This window comes from Musca autumnalis, unplaced genomic scaffold (assembly GCF_047663935.1).
Source record: "Musca autumnalis isolate F117 unplaced genomic scaffold, ASM4766393v1 scaffold_4, whole genome shotgun sequence".
NCBI classification, from domain to species: Eukaryota; Metazoa; Arthropoda; class Insecta; order Diptera; family Muscidae; genus Musca; species Musca autumnalis.
Window position 1 is genome coordinate 84,098,370 of NW_027411977.1, and position 24,522 is coordinate 84,122,891.

The 24,522-nt window shown below is 35.1% G+C and overlaps 2 protein-coding genes across 6 annotated transcripts in view; one reads left to right on the forward strand and one right to left on the reverse strand.

The window, feature by feature from the left end:
• Positions 1-24,522, forward strand: part of Svil (Supervillin) — a 1,126,087-nt gene that overhangs the window by 145,028 nt on the left and 956,537 nt on the right. The window contains exons 1-2 of one of the 5 annotated variants that reach the window (XM_073980337.1): positions 7,083-7,601; positions 13,023-14,445. The exons of 3 other annotated variants lie outside the window; for them this stretch is intronic. In XM_073980337.1, coding sequence (XP_073836438.1) covers positions 14,431-14,445 — 15 coding nt within the window. In that variant the 5' untranslated portion in view covers positions 7,083-7,601; positions 13,023-14,430. Of the gene's footprint in view, positions 1-7,082; positions 7,602-13,022; positions 14,446-24,522 lie in introns of those variants that run through there. One more of the 5 variants, XM_073980343.1, reaches the window with a different exon arrangement.
• Positions 21,531-22,703, reverse strand: LOC141402136 (uncharacterized). The gene is made up of 3 exons (XM_073982857.1): positions 22,545-22,703; positions 22,271-22,482; positions 21,531-21,781 (listed from the first exon to the last, which is right to left on the reverse strand). The coding sequence occupies exons 1-3, from the start codon at positions 22,603-22,605 to the stop codon at positions 21,668-21,670; spliced, it is 387 nt and encodes a 128-aa protein (XP_073838958.1). The 5' UTR covers positions 22,606-22,703; the 3' UTR covers positions 21,531-21,667.

Sequence of the window (24,522 nt, forward strand, 5' to 3'; positions counted from 1 at the left end):
TCGATGGCAGAGATACTGCAAAAGGCGTGATGACATTTTTAATGAACCTGAAATTAGTTCCATTAAACATAGGAAGGTAAAGCGTTCTACGAAAAGATTAAGAATGTATTTTAAAATGAGAAAACTTTGTTCGAAACTTATGGTTTCTACAATTGTAGCTAATCCTAAGGATTTACGCTACTATGCAAAAGTATCTTTTCTAAATTTTAATGAGTATGGATTAATTGATACCGGCGCAAATGTGAGCTGCATTGGCTCAGATTTAGCATCGACAAATTTCACTAAATTTCCCAATTTTAATATGGTGAAGTCTTCTGTAAAAACTGCCGATGGAACTTTACAAAAAGTTCTTGGCTGGATAGAAGTAGCTATGTCCTTTAAAGGCCAAATAAAACCACTACGGTTATTTATAATACCAAGTATATCTCAGAGATTGATTTTGGGAATAGACTTTTGTCGGAAATTTGATTTAATTCCCAATATCAGTGGTTCTGGAGATATCATCACGTCTAATTGCCTCATTAATGAGAATGGTCAGTCGCCATCTTTCAATTTTTCATCTATTACTAACAATCAGGAGTCTATAGATAGCCCAAAAGAATGTAATCTAGATTTATATCCTCTTACAGATGCAGAACGTCGTCAATTGCAAACTGTAATTGATCTTTTCCCAAACTTCGAGACTATAGGGTTAGGACGAACAAGTCTTTTGAAACATAGCATCGATGTAGGCTCTGCTCAACCCATCAAGCAAAGGTTTTACCCTGTATCTCCTGCAGTGGAAAAACTGATGTTTGCTGAGGTTGACAGGATGTTACAGTTAGGGGTGATAGAACCATCAAACTCATCATGGAGTTCTCCAATGAGGTTGGTGGTAAAGCCCAATAAAGTGAGGCTGTGCCTCGACGCGAGAAAGCTAAATTCAGTTACGGTAAAGGATGCGTATCCTTTACCCAATATCGAAGGCATTTTCGCACGATTACCAAAGGCCAACATCATATCCAAGTTGGATTTGAAGGACGCATTTTGGCAGATCGGGTTGGATGAGAAGTCCAAACATTTGACTGCGTTCACAGTCCCGGGAAGGCCTCTGTACCAGTTTGTGGTCATGCCATTCGGGCTGTGTAACGCAGCTCAAACTATGTGTCGTCTTATGGACGAAATAATACCACCCGATCTTCGCCACTGTGTGTTCGGATATCTGGATGACTTGGTGATCGTTTCCGCAGACTTCCCAACTCATCTAGAGGTACTAATGAGGATATCAGGTCAATTTCGTAAGGCGAACCTTACATTAAATGTTTCCAAAAGCCACTTTTGTGTAACAAAAGTCAACTATCTGGGATACGTCATCGGGAATGGCGGCATTATGACCGACAACGATAAGGTAGTCGCGATATTGCAGTGGCCAGTTCCGAAAAATCTGAAGCAAGTTCGGGGGTTTCTTGGACTTGCGGGGTGGTACAGGAGATTTATTCAAAATTTTTCAACAGAAGTTGCTCCAATCACAGACGTTGTGTCAACCAAGAAAAAGTTCGTATGGACCAATGAGGCCCAACAGGCCTTCGAAAGGATAAAATTCTTGTTGACCACGGCTCCTGTACTCACCAATCCAGATTTCGGGAAGAAATTTTACCTCCACTGTGACGCCAGTGATTACGGTATTGGGGCAGTACTTGTTCAGCTAGACGATGGCGGTAATGAGAAACCCATCGCCTATATGAGCAAGAAACTGAATTCGGCCCAACGTAATTACAGCGTCACAGAGAGGGAGTGTCTGGCTGCCATCGAAGCAATTAAAAAGTTTCGATGCTACTTGGAGCTGCAAGAGTTCGAGGTCATAACAGACCACTCAAGTCTGTTATGGCTAATGCGACAACCGGACTTGACAGGTCGACTAGCCAGATGGGTATTCAAGCTGCAAAGCTATAAGTTTACTATATCGCATAGGAAAGGAAAGGATAACGTCGTTCCTGACGCCTTATCCAGGATTCCCGATAACGAAATTTCCGCATTTGAAATATCCCTACCAGAAATAGACTTGAAATCGCCCTCATTCGATGATGAAGACTACCAAAACCTCAGAGAAAAAGTTAAGGAGAATCAGGCTAAATTTCCTGATATGAAAATTATCGACAAGTACGTATACTACAGAACTCAACATTACACAGGTGATGAAGAACAAGAGCAAGAAGCATGGAAGCTCTGGGTTCCTTTGAAATTAAGAAGGGAAACCATCTCGGTTGCCCATGACACCCCAATTGCGGCCCATGGAGGTACGGGAAAAACGCTTCAGCTCTTGAGACGTCATTTCTTCTGGCCCGGAATGGTCTCAGATGTTAGGAAATATGTCCGAGATTGTGAGACTTGCAAACAGACCAAATCTCCTAACATGGTTTTGAAACCACCGATGGTTAACCCTTCCGTCTCTATTCGGCCTTTCCAAAGGATATATATTGATATCCTGGGACCATATCCGCGCAGCAAAACAGGAAATATAGGACTGTTGATTGTGCTTGATCATCTCACAAAATTCCACTGGCTTTGCCCTCTAAAAAAATTTACGTCGGCGGCCATACAAGACTTCCTACAAAAACATATCTTCCATATTTACGGTGTCCCAGAAACCATTATTAGCGATAATGGAAGCCAATTTCGAGCAAATGACCTTAATGCTTTCTTGACGTCTCTGGGAATAACTCATGTTTATACGGCATTGTACTCACCCCAGGCCAATGCCTCGGAAAGAGTCAATAGGTCATTAATAGCAGGGATTAGGGCATATCTTAAAGGCGATCATAGACAGTGGGATGAAAACCTGTCTGCAATAAGTTGTGCATTGCGTAATTCATATCACCAGTCAATAAATAGCTCACCATACCACGCTTTGTTTGGCTTCGATATGATTACGCATGCATCATCTTATGAATTATTGAAGTCATTAAACCTTTTAAATGAACCCACTGCTAAATTGTCTCATGATGACCAAATGCAGATTATTCGACAGGACCTTAAGAAGCATATTAAAGATGCTTTTGAAAGAAACCAAAAGCAATATAATCTTCGAACTCGTCAACAAACTTTCTCGGTTGGACAGGAAGTTTATAGACGTAATTTTGCACAATCGAATATGGAAAGGCATTTCAATGCTAAACTGGCTCCTGTTTTTATAAAGGGTAAAGTCAGAGAAAAATTGGGAAGCCACTATTATGTTATTGAAGACATGACCGGGAAACTAGCAGGTACCTTTCACGCCAAGGACATACGCACATAGAAACGTCCTTTTTCCCATTAATTCGCTTTCTAAAATTCAGCGAATTACTTGGTTTGTAGTGAACGTTTGGCGATAATAAATGTCTATATTTTTACTCACTGGCGAATGAAGAAATTTACCAAATTTCTTCCAACACCCAATACTCAAATTAAAATAGAATATACAACGACGAGAAATTGTCCACATCTGAAACACTGTTTTATCTATATTTTGCACATTCGTAAACAATAGTTACCTCGAAATCATTATCGTTTCTGCATAAGCATATTCTTCTGCATATAGATTATTTCCTTCTTTGCCTTTTGTTTACATCTCCATCTAATCCATATCATACTTGGCATACATTTCAGTGGCATTTCATACATAATAATTTCCGCATTTAATTTCATTATCCACACTAGATTTCACACTTTTTACTATAAACTAATCAGCCACTTTCACCAATTCTTATTCTGTTCTTCACATAAATGGAATACAAATTTTTGTAAAAGACAAAATCGTCTCCAATGAACGGTATTAATTTTATGTTTATTGAACGTAATTTATTGTTACGAAATGGTCAATAAAAAAATAGTAAAAAGTTGACAGTTACAAATGAGATTAATATCAATCTCATTTTATATTGTTTATTTTGATTCGCTATTCTACTGCCGAGGTGACTTATAGATCACAAACCTAGATGGTTTGTTACCTGACTATATGCGATATGTTTGGCAAACATATCAAGCAAGCCAGCTGGTTAAATGCAAAGCAACGAAAGATGTAAAATTTATTTTTTTATATAAAAAAAAAGCTTAATTATTCATATACATCTAGTTGCCCATATAATGAACAAGAAATTTTGCGAAATAACAACCTTCACTTTCTATCAAAACAGCAAAAAATTTAATACTCCTATTTGCAACATTGAGTAGTATAAATAAATGTGGTAACACGAATAAGATATTTTCTATGTTTCACATAAATGTCAAATTGGCGAAAATTTGAGGTATCAACTTCTCAAGGGTTTCGTTTTAACTTCCTTTTGTACCCAACAGTTGAAGTGTTAAGAACGAAAAAAGTTGAAAAATAATCAGTGCTTTAAGTATTCATCTTCAAAGTTATAAGTACAAGATTATAAAATAATTCTAAACTTCATAACCAATTTATCCAAATTTGCAACATTTTTCTACCATACTGGAGGTGAGCATACAAAATACATAGTTTCATAATTAGAAAGTGCCTGACAAAATATTCGTTTTAATATTGCCACAGAAAACATTTTTTTATGTTGAGGAATCTGGCTCTCAAAAATTCTTATCCCACCAAAAACAACTTGGGAAAAAAAAGTGTTTTTATTGAGGATACACGCTGCCCACAGGGTGGCGTGATCACTTTTCATAACCGGCCGAAAACCACTAAAACCCAATTGCTAAGGAGTATTGAAAGTTGCAAGTGATCCAACACAATTCCGTTTTTTATATATGCGTAGTTTCCATGGGAAGCGTTAATGACTAAGCATTACAATCAGCAAATCGCCTAACCATAACAAGAAGGGTCAGTGTGAATCGATAATTCCAAATAATTTACTCTGAATGAAATTCCATAGAAGTAATTGCAAATTTCACATCCCTTTATATGGATTAACATTTCCAAAAGAAGTTATCACGACATTGATCATCTATAAGATACACCAAAATTTCGTCTAATTATGCCTAAATCATCACTTTTTATGTTCGCAACATGCTGAACTTGCGTCTTGATGGTGTTCCGAAGATGACCACTGGACATCAACTACTTGCCGTTTCCCAATGTACCCGTATTTAAGTATTATTCTGATTTAACGTCATCTTAAATAGATTATATTTTTTTATATTTTATTGAGTATATCCCAATTGAGTTAGAATTTTTACACCGAGCATTTTCAGTCTCCATCCTACACTCCAACAGTAGTCTTACCAAATTCCAGGATTCCAGCTCTATCAGTTCACCCAAAACCAAAGTGTACAAATGTAGTACTTTTCGTACGCAAAAAGTACGAATTTCCAAAACTACTTCAATCATATACTCAAACAGTAATCTTATTTCCAAATTTTGGAATTCAACCTCTATCCGTTCAATCAAATCCAAATAGTACCATATCTCAATTTTACGCTCCAACAGTAATCCTAATTCCAAATTTCCAGCTCTATCCATTCACCCAAATCCAAATTGTACCAAATTTAGTACCATATAGTACTTTTGGTACACATAACTATGAAATTCAGAAAACTATTTCAATCCTACACTCCATCAATAACCGTAATTCTAAATTTCAGAATCCCAGCTCTATCCGTTAACCCAGAACAATATTAGTACCATTTAGTACTTTTCCTACAGAATAAGTACGAACTTCCAAAACTACCTCAATCCTATACTACAACAGTAATCTTATTTCCTAATTTTAGAATTCCATCACTATCATTTCAATCAAATCCAAATAGTACCAAATTTAGTATCTTTTAAGTACAAGGGTATGTCAATTGAAATTAAGTGCCGAATTGAAATCGCAAGAAATTAATTTTCCAAATATAAGAAAACGCTAACCATCATGGCATAAGCCTTTCAACGAAAATACGTTTTGTCAGATGCTACATATGGTCAGTATTATTATAGTCTGCCGAAACTTGGACGAGAAAATTAGCCGACGAAAAACGACTAAATTATTTTGAAATGTGGGTTTATCGTCGTAATCTAAAAATTCGCTGGACTGACCACGTTTCAAATGAAGAAGTACATACCACGCCGGATGAATGTGGAACGACAAATAACACGCGATGTAAAAAACAGAAAAAAACATCTTATCTGGGTCATATAATGCGCAATGAAAAATATAAGCTTCAAGCCATTATCCAAAGCACAATAGAAGGAAGAAGACCAAGAGGCAGAAAAGAAACATCATGGATAAGAAATATTCAAGAATGGACGGGACTGCAAGAAGAAAGAAGTTCTTAATTACAGTCTTGGCTACAATTTTTATATTTGTGTTGGATCGAAAATCTCAATGGTTTGGCTGTTATATGCCAAAATATCCAAAAAACGTCAATAAAAAACTTAAAGTCAAAATCGGGAGGCTCGATTTTCACGGTAGACCTATGGTCTAGTGGACTTTTTTGCTCAGTTTAATCCCAGGAATCAGAAACGCGAAGGGCTCATTAAGGTTTTCAAATCGCCCCGGCCTAATAATAGTATATATGATTATTGACAGAATGCCAACATTTCTACTACAATATGATTAGAATGAAATTGAGTCTGCTAATGTCCTGTTAGTTGTAGTCACATTATTTCCTGTTTACTTTGATTGCTATATTGTGACATTTTTTATCCCTTGGTAGATTATTAGCTTATTGGTAAAATAAAACATATTAAATATTCATCCAAATTTGAAGTTAGGTAGTCAGTCCTCTTTATATAGTGTTAATTTCATTTGCAAATAGTCTATTTATTAATTATTTAGTTAATTGCTAATATGGCAAGCCCTAATGTATTATAAGAAAACACTTGTCCGATTGGCAGTTATATTTTACCTGTATAATTCTCAGAAATAGAGAACAGGTATGTCATTTTGCGAACAATATACACGGAGCGTTTTGTGTATAACACTTTTCCATTGTTGTTGTTCACTGTTGGACCACTGTTCGAACACACAACATGATACAACCTTCCAGTATGGACACAATACACATGTTGTCCAACATGTTGGCTCAACAACAAACTTCCCGCCACCAAACAGCATGGACAACAAAACAATAAACAAACCAAACCAACCAATCAACAATTTTTCATTTTTGCATTAAATACCTAAAAGACTTTGAGACGTACGGACGTGAGTCAGTTACGCGCAATGTGAAGCAAATAAACAAAACAAAGAGAATAACAAATAAAACGTAACAAAAATAACAACAAAAAGAAACTTGTTAAAAAAAAGCATCTTAAAAAAAAACAAAATAATATTAAGAATGTAAATAAAACAAGATAATGTAATAACAACATACTAAATATTAAGAAATAACAACAATATTAATAAAATAAATGAATAAAAATAACAGATATTTTAATGAAAATATTTAGAAATAAAATAAGAAAAAGACGTGAATTACAATACAAATGAAAAAATACGTTACTCAAAATAATTTGAAATGAAAACAAGAAGAAAAGATGTACGTGAATTTTCAAAATTTTTGTGAAATTGTATGAAAAATAAAGGAAATCTTGATGGAAAAATACTCCATTATCTTTGTGAATAAATAACAAAAACAACAAAGTGTAATTTGTGAAGTATTATTTGTGCATTAATTGTTAAATAAAAGTATGTGAAAAATTTTTAAAAAAAAAATCAAAATGAAAAAAACACTCACACCTACACTATGAGCTCAATTTATGCAACTGGAATTTTGTTTTGATCACTTTGTTTCCCGCAAATACCTAAATATTGAATTTTTTATTACAAAAATTGGATTTATAGGTTCAAAAAATGGGATTTTAAGCTTCAGTGCCTGGAATCTGTAATACCTCCCATAGAAATCAATAAAATTGTGCTTTAATGAGAAATGCTGTATATCGGCATCTGCTAAGGCGAGTTTAAAGTCTTAGTCGTTTTCACCAAATGTGATTCCTGCAGAAAATGTTTTCGGAAATTCGCGAAAACTATTTATGATTCGGATATATACATTAGCGCGGGTTGTATCGGTGTCTTGTATAGAGTAATTTTTGATTGGCGGAAAGTGGATTTGTTTTTTAACTGCTTCCTAAGTCCGAAGTAGCATCTTGTGGTCAATGTTATTGAGCAAAACCAATGTGGATCCATTTTTTCTTATAGCCCCCATATAGCGATACCACCCGATGTCAGGTATTTTGAGGATTTTATCTTCATTTTTAGCCCGAATTGGCTGTAACTTGGCATTTGGAGCTTCCAATGTTACAGAAACTTCCTCACCAAACATTTTGGACATAGGTCAAGGTTTTGGTATAGCCTCCATATAACGGTACCACCCGATTTCAGGTATTTCAAAGAAATTTATCTTCATTTTCAGCTGGAATTGGCTGAAACTTGGCATTTGGAGTTCCCAATGGTACAGAAACTTTCCCACCAAAAATAGTGGACATAAGTCCAGGTTTTGATATAGCCCCTATATAACGGTACCACACGATTTCAGGCATTTTAAAGTTTTTATCTACATTTTCGGCCTAAATTGGCTGTAATTTGCTTATGAGGTTCTCAGTGGTCAAAAAAGTTAATTACTAAAAAGTTAAAAATAAAAAATAATTAAAAAATATGTTACAGTGTTTTATTTATAAATTCACTTAAAACTAGAAAATAATTTGTTACGATGGAACCTCTCAAATAAAACGCTTGCATTTAAATTAAAAATGGTGACAATATTAAATGGCAAGTGTTTTATTATTTGAGAGATTCCATCATGAAAAAATGATTTTCTAGTTTTAAGTGCATTTATAAATAAAACACTGTAATTAAATTTTTTTAAGTAATTTTTTATTACGTTTGTAACGCATTGAAATAATCATTTGCGACCATATAAAATATATACAAGGGTCACTAAAAACCTTCTGGCCTAGGTAACACGCAGTGTCGCCAGGCGTCATTTGACATTTTTTGGAGTGTTTGGGCGTACTCAGGACAATTTCACATACAACCATGTGTTGTGTTGCTTACAGTGGCTTGATTGAGACACCTCCAAAACATGGTTTTTGAACATTAGAGGTTCATGTTTTGGTATATTCCCCATATAAAGGTGCCTCCCGAATTTAGGTATTCTTGTTGTTGTTGTAACAGTGTTTTTTATTATGCTTGTGTGTTCGTTCCTCCGTTCAATCTGGCTCTGGGTCTATCTCCAGTTCCAGGAAAGTGGCTGCTTCGACAGATCCACTGGAGTTAGATGAGTAGGTTTGGCGGGGCAGTTGAACAGGTGTTCTGTGTGGTGCGGACCCTTGTCGCATACTGGGCAGATGTCTTACACGGCGCGACCGATTTCCGCCCAATAAGAATTTGGGCGACTGCAATATCCTGAGCGCAGTTGAGCCAAAACTACTCTGGTTTGTACGCTCCTCAGCTGCGATAGATGGGGGATGTACTCCGAGTACTTTATTCACACTATAATTGCTTAAGGCCTTGGCAACTGTGTCCGTGTGAATGATATTCAAACCTGCTTGATATGCTTGTTGATCTAGGCGTTCTCTCCTGTATCGTTGGACCTCTCCCTCTAGAGCATGGATATCCTTCCTGATATGCCTGAATGTGTCAGGCCTACCCACAAGATGGTGATTGGGATGGCTCACACGGTAACATCCAAGCGGGTACTGCAACGACAGCAACTCATTGTGTTGCTTCACTGGAAGAATCTTTGCCTCCTCATGTAGATGGTCCACTGAAGATTTGAGGAGGCACCCTGTTGCTGTTCTCAGGGCGGAATTCTGGCAAGTTTGAACCTTTTTCCAATTCGTATCACATAAACTCGGGGACCAGACTGGAGCCGCATAGCCGACGTATCGCGTTATATGTGGTCAACAAGGTTTCTTTATCTGCACCCCAGGTGCTGACGGCTAGGGATTTGAGGACCTTGTTCCTACTTTACAGCTTGTCACAGATAGCTGTGGCGTGTGCGAACGACGTTAATATGGTGTCGAATGTGACCCCTAAAATTTTAGGGCAGTTTGTGGTCGGAATTCTGCTACCGTCGACCACGACATTCAACTCACGTCCAAACTGCGCTGCCCATGTGGTGAACAGAGTGGCTGTAGAGTTTGTGGCGGAAATCTGCATATTCTTCGAATGAAAAAAGGTTTTAAGATCGATTAAATAGTTGTTCAGTCTCTCACAGATGTCATCAGGATAGATACCTGACGCCAGGATCGTGCAATCATCCGCATACGTTACGATCTCGATGCCGTCTGGAGGAGGCGAAATACAGGAGAGGTAGAGGTTAAACAGTTCCGGAGATATCACCCCACCTTGGGGAAATCCCTGTTTCACTCTACGGGGCTTGGACTTCTTGTTCCTGAATTGCACGTACGACTGGCGTCCACACATATAATTGACTATCCAACGTTTCAAGCTTAGCCGGAGGGTTGCTTGTCATCAAACAGCGTGGAGTGCCTGACTGTATCAAAGGCTTTTGATAACTCAAGCGCCACCATCACTGCTCTATCGCACGGCCGTCTCTGGTTGTACATATGTTTGTATTTGAATTTAGGTATTTGCGGATTTTAGCTACATTTTCTGACCGAATTTGCTCAGTGATCACGAAACATCACCACCAAAAATCGTCAACATAGGTCCATGGTTTGGTATAGCCCCCATACAACGTACCTTCCGATTTTCAGTACTTTGAGGAATTTAGCTACAATTTTTGACCGAACTAACTTTAATTTGACATTTGAGGGTCTCAGTGGTCACGAAACTTCTCCACCATGTTTTGATATGCCCCCCCCCCCCATAACCGTACCACCCGATTTTCGGTATTTTAAGGATTTAACTACCTGCAATTTAACATTTGAGGGTCTCAGTGGTCACGAAACTTTACCTCCAAAAATCGTCAATATAGGTCCATGGTTTGGTATAGCCCCCATATAACAGTACCTTCCGATTTTCGATATTTTGAGGATTTTTAGCTACAATTTTTAACCTAACTAGCTGTAATTTGACATTTGAGGGTCTCAGTGGTTACGAAACTTCTTCACCAAATACTGTTAACATAGGTCCATGTTTTGGTATAGCCCCCATATAACGGCATCCCCCGATTTTCGGTATTTTGAGGATTTTAGCTACAGTTTGAAACCGAACTAGCTGTTATTTGACATTTGAGGGTCTCAGTTGTTACGAAACTTTTCCACTAAAAATCGTCAACATAGGTCCATGTTTTGGAATAGCTCCCATACAAAGGTACCCCCCGTTTTGCGATATTTTGAGGATTTTAGCTATAATTATTGACCAAACTAGCTGAAATTTGACATTTGAGGTTCTCAGTGTTCGCGAAACTTCTCCACCAAAACTCGTTAACATAGGCCCATATTTTGGTATAGCCCCCATATAACGGCATCCCCCGATTTTCGGTATTTTGAGGATTTTAGCTACAGTTTGTAACCGAACTAGCTGTTATTTGACATTTGAGGGTCTCAGTTGTTACGAAACTTCTCCACTAAAAATCGTCAACATAGGTCCACGGTTTGGTATAGCCCCCTATAACGATTCCCTCCGATTTTCGATATTTTAAGGATTTTAGCTACAATTATTGACCAAACTAACTGTAATTTGACACTTGAGGTTCTCAATAGTCACGAAACTTCTCCACAAAAAATCGTCAACATAGTTGCATGTTTTGTTATAGCCCACATATAACGGTACCTTCCGATTTTTCGTATTTTGGCTACAATTTTTGACCGAACTAGTTGAAATTTGACATTTGAGGTTCTCAGTGGTCATGAAACTTCTCCACCGAAGCTCGTTAACATAGGTCCATGTTTTGGTATAGACTCCATATAACGGTACCGCCCAATTTTCGGTATCTTGAGATTTTAGTTGCAATTTTTAACCGAACAAGGTTTTCAAAGGCCCAAAAACTCCTTCACCAAAAATAGTCCACGTAGGACATGGTTTTGATAATCCTTCATAACAAGGTACCAACAGATTAAAGAATTTTTATACCCTCAGCCTTTAGGCTAGAATGGGTATATACACTTTCATACGGGCAAAATGTGCCTCATCGAAATAATGGTTTTAGACCCCAAGTATGTTTGGACGAAATGTGCTTCAGACAATTTGGAGTTGATTTAGCAATGTCCGTCCGTCTGTATGTCTGCCTGGTTGGCTGGTGCACACGATAACTCTCGAACGGATGAACCGATTCGGTGCAAATTTTGGCTTTCGTAATAGTTTGCCCAAACTTAGTTTAAGTTCGAAGATGAGCTATATCGGTCCACTCCTTCCGGTACCTCCCCCACAAAAGTTCCAAAATGTTCGGAAAATTTATGGGAACGATAACTCTTGACGGGAGCAACCGATTTGGTCCATACTTTGCACATCGTGAAATTTCTACTAGACTTAGACGAGGTTCCAATATGGACTCAATCGGCCCACTCCTTCGGGTACTTCCCACACAAAATTTCGGATAAGTTCAGTTTAGGACCTGCTCTCAAATCGCTTGAATTTTTGTTGCAGCAACCTGTACTCTCTTCCCCCCCATACGACGGTACAAGTTTCATCAGGGGCAAGTCCATACTTCCTGAGAAAATGGCAGGAAAGGTGCAAAAAGCCCCTATGACACCTTGTGTGGTTGGAGCGCAAGATAACTCTCGAACGGATCTGTCGATTCGGTCCAAAATTTGGACTTCGTAATATTTTATCAAAACATAGTTTAAATTCGAAGATGGGCTTTTATTCTAAAAATTGTCAAACATTTCAAAAAAATTTGAAATGGCGACTTGCAACACGTTGTATTGCCTAGGCCTGAAACTTTTCGAGCATACCTCGTGGGTGTAGTTGAGTGCTATAACGTCTTCTGGACTCTAGGATAAAATGAAAGCTAATTATTAAGTAAAAAATTTTATCGGGAAGCACTGAAGAAAGGGCTACCCTTATCTCTTCTGGGATATTTGTAGAAAATATTTTAATAATCCATATAATAATACGGTTGCAAAAATTGAGCTTATACTGTATTTTTGAGAAAAAAATGGTGATCCAAAAATGTTTAATGTGATTTTAAAAATTTTCCAGTCATATAATTTTATGCAGTGAATGTTGTTAATGGTCCATCACCGTCATCGGAATCATCAAACAAATCCAGTCGGCTCTCTTACCACGATATAAATCAAAACAAAATTAAATTTTCGAAATACCATAAAACTGAACACTTTTTTTGTTTATATTGAAAAAAGTGCCCAAATTCAGTTTTTATATATTGGCTATATATATACAAATGGCAAACAACAACAAGTTTTAGCAAAAATTTTCAAATAAAAAAAAATTTTGCCATAAAACGAAGCTGTAACATTTGATAAAATATCAAGAGGAAGGAAGAAGTGAAAGAAAAAGTAAAGAGTTGAATATCCAGCAAACAAGTATTAAGAAAATGTGATAAAATAACAACAAAAAATTGAATTTCAATTAAGCCGTCCATCCAAACGAGAGTAATTAAATATTTTAATTACAAAACACAGGTGAATAAAAGTGATTTTGTTCCTGGAAACCGAAAGCTTTAATGTGTGGAAAGTATTAAGGATCAGTTATGACTAATTAAACAAGTTTAAACAAATAATTACAAATGAAAGAAAGACAACAATAAGTGCATGAAATATTAATTATAATTTTAAATAAATGAAAAAAAAAAAGATATTCATAAAATACGGAAACAAGAGTGAAATTATCGGAAACAAAAAAGTGGTTTCATTAATAATAATAAAAAAATGAAACTATGTTAAACTGAAAACCCAAACAAACAAAAGAAAATTATTCATTCAAAGCACATGAAAAAAAATTGTTGATTATAACAAAACAAAGCAAAGCAAAATCTAAAACGAAAATTGCACACCTCAAATGTTGAAAAAATAATGAATAAAATAGTGTTCATTCAATAATTAATTAAACATTAAATAGAGCCTATCAGTGCAAAAGAATACATTTCTCAAAACAACAAGAAAAAGAAGTTCTGCAACACCAAAAACCATAATTGCAAAAATAAACGATACATTTTCCAAGAAGAAACCTGTAGCCTTAACAATTTCCAAGTGATTGCTGGTCACTAGCTTAGTGCAATTAAAATTGAGGCCTCTCTCGTTTAATTGGTTTTAATTAACACACTTAACAACAAACGAAAACCAAACCAAGTGTAATATTACCTGGATCCACAAGTATAGGCAGAGAACCAGCAGCAACACCCACAACGCATTGTATGTTTTGTTTTTGGGACCCTTTACCACCAACATACATCTAACCAAACATCCATCCATCATTATCACCATCAGCAGCATTTTCTTTAATGTTTTAATTTATTTCTACACACATTTTGTTCAAAGTGCTGTTTATTTAACCAAACAACCAACAAACACGTCACAACAAAAAACAACAACACCACCACCACTCAGCTGAAAAACTTGTTAATTGTTGCAAATATTTTATTATCATTATGTATCTAATACAGGTGAGAATTTATTTCTTTTTTTCTTTTTATGTATTTTTGTTATTTATATTTATGTTTAGTTTTAAGTTATTTACTTATCACTCTTTGTTGTTGTTGGTCTCACCATTTTGCCATCATCTTCGTCATAACCATCACCAACAACCTTTTGGTTTGTTTTCTATTTTTTTTTTTCTTCAAATATTTGTTCATGGTGTCTTAACATTGAGTGTCTTAGGAAAACCCCTTACTCGCACACACACACACCTTACACCTTGGTATCAGGGCGTCGGGGTTCACTGTGTCGTTGTAAGGTCAAACATGTGTATAACTGAAACAAAAACCTAATATGTTGTGACCAACAAGAGAAATTAAATTCTGGAAAACAAGTGCTTACACTAGGGCGACCCAATTTTTTTGGATTGGAACGGAACTCCATCCCCTAAACATTTTCCATTTGATCCAAAAACTAGAGTTGGGCAATATAGTTTCTGGAGCGGATCGATCTTTCTTGTTCCTTTTGCCAAAAGGAACTACACCTTTTTCAGATGTAATTCGAATTATTTTAATTGTAATTCGAGAATTCTATTTGTAATTCGTAACATTTCATTTGTAATTCGAGAATTTCATTTGTAATTCGAATTATTCCATTTGAAATTTGAATTATTCCATATGTAATTCGAATTATTCCATTTGTAATTCGAATTATTCCATTTGTAATTCGAATTATTCCATTTGAAATTCGAATTATTCCATTTGTAATTCGAATTATTTCATTTGTAATTCGAATGATTTCCCTTGTAATTTCAAATAAAATAATTCGAATTACAAATGGAATAATTCGAATTACAAATAAAATAATTCGAATTACAAATGAAATAATTTGAATTACAAATGGAATAATGCGAATTTCAAATGGAATAATTCGAATTACAAATGGAATGATTCGAATTTCAAATAGAATAATTCGAGTTACAAATAGAATAATTCGAATTACAAATAGAATAATTCGAATTACAAATGGAATAATTCGAATTACAAATGGAATGTTACGAATTACAAATAGAATTCTCGAATTACAAATGAAATGTTACGAATTACAACTAAAATGTTTCGAATTACATCTGAAAAAGGTGTAGTTCCTTAATATAGTTCCAAAAAGTTCCGAGAGCGTTCCTTCGTTCCAAATAGTTCCGAGACCAATATAGTTCAATGCATCTTTCTCGTTCCTCGTTCTTTTTATTTCCTTCATTCCAAATAGTTCCGAGAATGAAGTAGTTTAACGAATCTTTCTCTTTCTTTTTGTTTTCATCTTTTGGTGGATTAATTGACATACAAATAAATAAATTGCAGCAATGTAACGAAGATGTCATTTACGTTTATTTAACAACGTGGCCGCATGTGAATGATGAAGGAACCGAACGTGAAAGATCGAAGAAAGAAAATGAATTATATAAACGAAAGGAATTATATGCACGGCTGGAGCTGGAACTATATAAATGAAAGAGCCGGAACGAACTAGTTCCATGGAACTATTGGAACTATGTTCCTTGGAACTAGTTCGTTCCGGAACTACACAACTCTACCAAAAACGTTATATATGAAATTTTATGGCGATCGATTAACGTAAACCCGTGCCACCCGGGCGATCTTTGTTTCCATAGTAATTTGTATGCGGCCAAAGGTGCATTTATGGTCCAATCGATGAACATTTTTACCAGTTCATTGTTGTAGCTAAAAAACGAATGGCACAAAAAATTCTGAAATACTCGTAGTCACAACACTGAACTCTGGCAAAGTTCTTTCATCGACTGGACCATAATTGCGGCCTTTAGAAAATGTTCGTGAAAATGCATCTTTGGCCCCATAACAAATTACTATGGAAACAAAAATCGCCCGGGTAGCATCGGTTAACGTTAACCGATCGCCATAAAATTCGTATATGCACTAGCAGGCCACGGTACGCGTTGCTGACCCGTCGTAATAACTTTAAATGACAACTTTTTATGGACTTTATGCTTGACAATTCAAAAATAGGTATTTTCTACCTTACTTTTTCGGTCCATTGTCAAACCGAGGAGGATTTTAAATTTATCAACAGATTTTGTCTGTAACCTTCTTTTTCTCGTAAGGACTTTGTCGGATTTTTCGCCCATTGATGCTGTTTAAGATTTATTATCGTCCATGTCCCCTGTCTTTATCCTAAAGCGTTCTAATTATAAATGTTAAAAAATGGTAAAGTCGAATTCTGGAACTGGTTGCAAACAAATATATGTTTGGATCCAAACATAATTTGTTTGTGTCCAAACAAATATATGTTTGCAATATTTTGTAACATATATCTCAATTTTATTTGTTTGGGTGCCAACATATTTTTATGTTAGAACATATTTTCTATGTGTAGAGACAGGGTTTTTGTCAAAGAGAGTAACAGCAGGGCTCTCGCGGCTGCGGAATGCTGTTTTATAATAAAGGGTGGTGTGTACGCGGCTAAACACGTGTGTTTCGTGCTTTGTTGTTGTTAACCAACGTAGCAAGCGAAGGGGAAAAGAAAAGAAAACGTTATTCTGTTTTCCTTGGTTTTCTAAATACAATCGTTGAGTAAAGACGGAAAAGTGGGGTTTTATTGGACAAGGAAGAAATCGCACTTAGTATTGGTAATTACATCAATACATTTTTCATATACATACATATGTATATTTGAAATATGGTTGTTCCTATTTATTACATTATATAATCATTTGGTTCCAGATGCCGATTTCCCGCTGATGATTTCAATTTTGAGGAAAATGTGTTTTATTTCACAACTAAGGAGAAGCGTTCAACTATAGGTTTGTCCTTGTACTTTCTCAGTAAATATTACTCAGTAACTTCTTTTTAGAGAGTAAAGCATTTTATACTCTTTCAAAGGAAAAAATTAAAAAAGTAAAAAGACAACATTCAGTAAATATTTTCAATTTGATTAATATTACGATTATGATATTTGAATATTTTAAACTTTTGACAACTGCCTAAAGCTACAAAATGTTACTGAACGAAATACCTTCAGTAAAAATTATAAGTTCTCAGTAATAAAAATTTCAAAACAAGTTTCTCAATTCATTCTCTTTTACTGAACATTTGTGTAAAAAAACAACATTCAGTAATAATTTGTAATAATTATTACAAATTATCGAGTACGCAGACACACTTTATATTTCTACATATTTTTTTGTTTTTAAAAGTGTGACTTTTTATAAATAATTTCATTCCGTTTTTCTTTTATTAAAGTCTGTTATGTATTTCTTTGATATTTTTATGTACCTATGTTACACACAACCCCATTGCCTCCCAAAATTTATGCTGAAACCGATATAATATATATAGATATAGCGTTTAAAAGAAAGGCATGGGGAAGGTACCCCACCTACTCCGAAATTCATAAATAGACATCGGATTTTTGCATATTTTTGAAAATTATAATGCAAATAATTCCTTTATTAAACAACAACAGAAGCTGGTGATTTATACGTCTTATTGATTATTTTCAATATAACATCGAATTTCTATCATTGGAACGATATATTTCTATATAATAACTTAGTTACAATTGGTTGAAATTTCGAAAAATATGCAAAAATCCGATGTCTATTCATAAAATATACATAACAACGGCAAACATTGAGCTTTTGCCCCAAATTTGAAGGAAATCGGTTCAATAGTATTGGAGATATAACATATTAAAAAAACAGGCGTGGTCGGGTCTTAGGGCCCCAAAGAAGTACCTAGATTGTAGATTAATCCGTAAATTTTTAAACCGATACATGCGTAATTTTTTGCAAATATAGCGTTTTTTTAAAGTACCCCGCCCCCTCTGGAATTCAATAAAATATGAAGCCGATTTTCGGGGGCCATCCCTGTACATTCCCTGACAATTTCAGGAAAATCGGTTCAGTAGTTTTTTTAGAAAAAATTTGAATTAAATATTGAAACAATTGGTAAAATTTTCTTTCCATAACAACCTAAGTTGGGTTATAACGGCATTTGATTTTTGTTCATAAAGATATGGCGTTTTTTTAAATATGGCATAGGGAAGTACCCCGCCCCCTCTGAAATTCAAGAAAATATGCATCCTTTGTTACCTAAGCTGTAAACCTAAGCTGGGTTATGACGAACATTTCAAAAAACAAAAACAAAAAAAAAAACAAGTAAAAAAGCGTTAAGTTCGGCCGGGCCGAACTTTTCATACCCTCCACCATAAAAAATTCTGAACTAAAATGGAATAATTAGTTTTCATTCCTGTCCCCAACTTTAAGTGGGTACGTTAAAATGTCAGTTTTTGATGGGGGCCTTTAGTGTCTAATAACTGCTAATTCGGTTAAAAATTGCAGCTAGAATCGTCAAAATACCGAAAATCGGTACATAACGTGGGAACTTCAAATGTCATTAACAGCTAGTTCGGAGGTATGTGGGCTATACGAAAATATGAACTTAAATGAAAAATTGTTGTTGCCTAATTTTTGTTGGCTTTTAAATTTCAAATTACAGAAAGTTCGTCCAAAAAATAAAGCTAAGGTACGGAAAATCGGGAGGTTTGTTTTGGGGCTATACCAAAACATGGACCTATGTTGGTTAAATATTTTAAGTAAAATCCCCAAAGTACCGAAAATCGAAACGAAGTATCGTTATATTGGGGCTATGTTGAAAATTGTTGATGCAGATGTGTGGTGACCACTACAACGTTCAAATGTCAAATTACAGTTAGTTCTATTGACACTTAAGAACCCTAAATGTCAAATTATAGCTAAAGCGGTCTGAAAATGTAGCTAAAAACGGCAAAATATCGTAAATCGGGGGGTTATATGGGGCTATACCATTATATGGGGGCTATACCAAAACGTGGACCGATATAGCCCATCATCGAACTTGACCTGCCTGCAAACAAAAGACGCATTTTCCCAAAATTTCAGCGTTCTATCTCCATTTTTGTGGATGCTAGAGTGATTACCACAGACGGACGGACGGACGGACGTGCATAGATCGACTCAGAATTTTAGATAGAAAAATAGATATACATCTCAGCAAAAAAACTCATTACAAATCTACCTTCTAAGCCATTATTTTAACAAGAGAAAGTCCCCAGAAATATGTAGTTATTTTTGGCAATAAAAACTCGACAAAATAAGTTATTAGGCCTGCGTTAAATTTTAGCTATAATAACTAGACATTTCTGACAACAGGCTCTCGTTAAAATAATGGGTTAGTAAGGAGATTTGTAATGAGTTTTTGGTTGGCATTCGACATAGCTTCACTTAATTGTAAATAAAAACGAAATATGTTTATCGATTTCTATGATCAATATCTCATTTTGTTCATAGGCTATGCGTCTCTTTGTGAATGTTATACGATTTTAAAATTTTTGTCGTTTTGGATTTCAAAGTGGTTTGTGCATGACCTTTTTAAATATTTAAATGGAATAGACCAAGGTATTTGAATAGCACACCAGCCGTTAGAATATGAAGTGTCAAATTATTTTTGCTGTAATTTCCCCAACAACATTACTTTGTGATAGGTTCTTCGGCTCACGTGGCTTCCAAATGTTTGTTGGGATATAACTTTCTGAATAGTTCGTAACGTATCAAATACAAAAATGCATTCATTCATTTTTGTCCCAATATCTCTGCTTTTATTAGGGGTATTTTAAAAGAGTTTTACAGTATAGCATTTCTATAAGCGTAAGTTTAATTTCAAATTCGTTTTACTACAAACCTTGCAAAAAAAAACTTTGTAAACCTTTTACTTTGTGCTTTTTTTTAAATGCAAATAAATTACTTTCTTTCGCAATTAACGCTTGCTTTTGCAAACTAAACTGGACAGACATTCATCTTCGTTATTCCGCAAACAAGCCACCCAGGCAAATATACAAAGAAATACACTATTTAACCACGGTAAAGACACACAATGATGGTCAAACTTTAGACACGTTAAAATTAAAAAAAAAAAACACAAACAAAAGAGAAATTTACATAAAAAACCAAACAACATTGTTACACTGTTTAAGTACGACAATAATAACCATTTAATATAAAACTAGTGGGGAACATAACAATTTAACACGACTTTTTGTGATACCTATAAAAGAAACTGGTGAATGAAGTGTGAATTTAAGGTTTTTGTATTTCGAAAATTTTAACATTTTTCTACGCTTCATAAAAAAAGTTTTGCATAATAATGAGAGCTATTATGATTTTAGACATAGATACTATATCTGTAATAAATTCAAGCGAAGGACCGACCAATTGTGAAAATACATTTTGAGTCATTGAAGTCGAAGGACCAAATGTGAAATCTATGGCAGGGTCGCCCATCTGTATGTTGCGGGCACCCACTGAGTTTTTTTGCATTTGCTATTCTCTCTCATTCACAGTGTTCTTGTGCAAAAACGAATGATAAATGTCATGTGGCTGTTGGTTTGTTCACCTATACACAAACACTTGCTTTAGTTTAATGGAATTCTCTTGGGCGACACTGCTCTATGGACTTCGACCACTCTCTGTGAACTCTATGGACTTCGACCAAGTCATTACAACATTTAATAATCTTTTTCGAAGGACCAAATATCGACATATTTCATATCATATCAACATTATATAATATCATGAAGTGTCCAATTAAAATGTTAAACTAATAAATTTTAAAACAATATGCAATATAAATATAAAAAATAAATGTATTATAAAGGTTATGTGAGACCATAATTAACCCTTTTGGCAATAATCCAAAACAATAGCAAAGCAAAATAGTACATGGCCAATCTCAGAAATTCTGTTAGCTGGGGAAATAAAGAAAACATAAAAAATTACTACCCAATAAAAATTTGGCAGCCACATGAACTTAACAACATGACCAAAATAATGTAAACAAGTTACCTTCTGAATTACCAGTAAGCAAGATATTTCTTAAAAATGTTACAAGGCAAAATTACTTATTTGGCTTATGCCAATGTTAAAATAATGGTTTAGTAGGCTGATGCGTAAGTTGATTCGATTGCCAAAAAATACTATACAACCTCATTATTTAGTAATGGACGTTTTTGCTGGGTACAACTGCAAATTTATATTCTTAAATATCCATTATCCATGGAAATGCAAGTTTAATTTACGTCTTAATAATTTTTTCAATATTATATGAAGCTTTGTGTGTGTTTGTTCCTTGAAGAATTTTTACAATTAAATGAAAATATCAATGCCAGTGGTGGTGATTCACATTATCTCGAAGAATTTGAGCGCTTTGCATCCATATGACGTAGTGATTCCATTGAGGCCACTGTTACACCTGTCAAAATTATGGCAATTTGTAGAAATTTTGCATGTAAATAAGTCTAAAAAAAAAAACAAAAAATAATAAATAAATAAACGAATAAATAAATAAACTCATTTTGAATAACGAAAAAATCGCTAAAGTGCTTATAGGTATTATATATTTCAGTAAGTTAGTCCATATTTACATTAGGCGATTTTCCTTGCGGCAATTGTCTGTTTGTAGGAGAGAGAGGTGAGGCATATAGTAACCCTTTGCCTCTCAACACCCTCTCTCACAGACAAACTGACAATTGCCGCAAGGAAAATCGCTTAATGTAAATATGGACTTAGCGACCAAAACAAAATTGTCGCAAACTCCTACCGATAGCAGCAGTGTTGTCAACTTTTCTATCACACTCTTCTTTACTCTTCAATTTTGCGTTCTATTTTTAGCGATTTTTTTCAATAATCAAAAAATTACTTATAGAATTCCAATACAGATTGGCCAGTTAGACTACTTTTGACCAAAAAACATCCTTATCCAAGGTCTATTTATACCTTGTCCTTACCCTATGAATATACATTGGCAATTTCATATTTTCCCTTTGACGACCCCATTCCAAACCACGATATAACCAATAAACTGGCCATGTGACTAAACTTGCAAATATATACGGTTTGGTTGTATTGATTTTATTTTCAAAATCCTTGGGGAAATTGTGGCTAATCAGCGTAGGATTGGGGGGTGAGGAAGCCACAGGAGACACATCAGATAATTGATCTAAAATATAGAATTTATTTATTGAAATATGTATGTCTGCAAATCCCTTCAGTAATATTTACCATTTTGTATTGGTTCTGCATGTTTGTGAGGATTTTCTTTGGAAAATGGCCACGATACCATTCCGTCATAAATTTTGAATTTTTCTTTTGTAAATAAATAATTAGAAAAAAAGTTGTGTTGAAAGAAAATTTGTCAAGATTTGAAATAATAGGGTTGGTCTGTTCCAGAACTGCAAGAATCTACTAATTTTTACTATTTTTTCGATAACATAAAGGAAAAAATGTTATCGTAGTAAAAAGTAGTAGCTTCTTGCAGGTTCTGGAACAGAGCATGGGTCTGTTTCAGAACCGGCAAGAATCTACAAATTTCATGGTTTGTTCCAGAACTGCAAACATTTTCTAAATTTTACTATTTCTTCGATTGTTATCGTAGTAAAAAATTGTAGATTCTTGCAGGTTATGGAACAGAGCAACAGAGCTACGATGACAAGTTTACCTTTTGCTCTATTCCAGAACCTGCTAGAAGCTACTTATTTGTACTATGATCACGTTTTTTCCTATATAATATCGAAAAAAGAGTACAAATTAGCAGATAAATGACAAGTTATTCCTCTGTTCCAGAACTTGCAAGAATCTACGGTCGAAGGAAATTCCAAAGAAATATTCAAAATTTCAGACGAATTCGAAAGAAAATTCTTGAAAATTTTTGAAGGAAACGTTGATTTTTAAGACAATTTCGGACAAAATACTAAAAAAACAAAACATTTGAAATCCCGTTTTTCGGAAATTTGTTTCGAGATTCCAATACTGGAAAAATTGAGATACATATGTGATCCGAAAATCGGTAAATTTTCCGATGTTTTATTCGATATTCTGAATATATACGGACGTGCTTACCACAGTACCATGGTGGCTCCTGATTTATACCACAATAGTTTTATTCAAGGAAGACAGATGGAAAAGTTTCTCTTCCATTTGGAAATTGTTGACATATCATATTTAAGACACAAATTAGCGAAGCCTAATTTTGTCGATGTGGTTACCTTCTTTTTCACATTTTTTTGTTGGGAAATCCATAAAGATAAAAAAACACCAATCACAAACTGTGATTTTTTCAGTATGTGAATGTTCTTTGGTTACTCAAAATCACGGATAGAGATCTTCAAATTGTAGTCAAAATTCCATGAAAAGTAAATGAGAATTTTGGGCGTCATTCTTTCCGTGCCATCCCCATCGTCAGCCTTTAGGCTAACGTCATACGATCAAAATTTGCCTCATTGAAATAACGGTTTTAGACCCTTAGGGCGAAATCCGTTTCAGACAATTGGGAGTTGTTTTAGCCATGTCCGTCCGTGTGTCTGTGGAGCGTGAAGCGCAGGATAACTCTCAAACGGACAAACCGATTGGGCCCAAATTTTGGCTTCGTAATATTTTGTCCAAACTTAGTTAAGGCTCGAAAACTGGCCATATCGGTCCACTCCTTCAACAAAAGTTCAAACCATTTACGGTAAAATGTCTCCCGAAGACAGTAATTGATTTGGATGTATATTGCTACCAAATATAGATCAGGTTCGAATATGGAGTAGATCGGTCCACTTCTTCGGATGCCTCCCACACACAATTTTAGAAAAGTGCGGTTTAAGACCTTCTTTCGAATCGTTTTTTTATCACAACTTCGGATCCCCCTTTTCTAGGGGCCAAAGGTCAACAGCGGCGTTATTTTGTTCATGGGCAAGTTCATGCTTCCTCACATAATCTTCCAAAAGCTCCAAATAAACGGTGACCAACTGAAATGAATTACTCCCGAAATAAGACCCACATTTTTTAATGAGAAATTCAGTTATAGTTTTTTTGAAGAGGGTTTTCAGACTTAAACCACTATAACTTAGCCATTTGTTGCACCTTCTCAAGGCCAAAACTGCCTGAAGGAGCGTTCCAATGCTTTCGCGATGTATTAGGGAGTTCTTAATTACTGTCTTGTATTTGTGTTGGATCGAAAATCTCAATGGTTTGGCTGTTATATGCCAAAATATCCAAA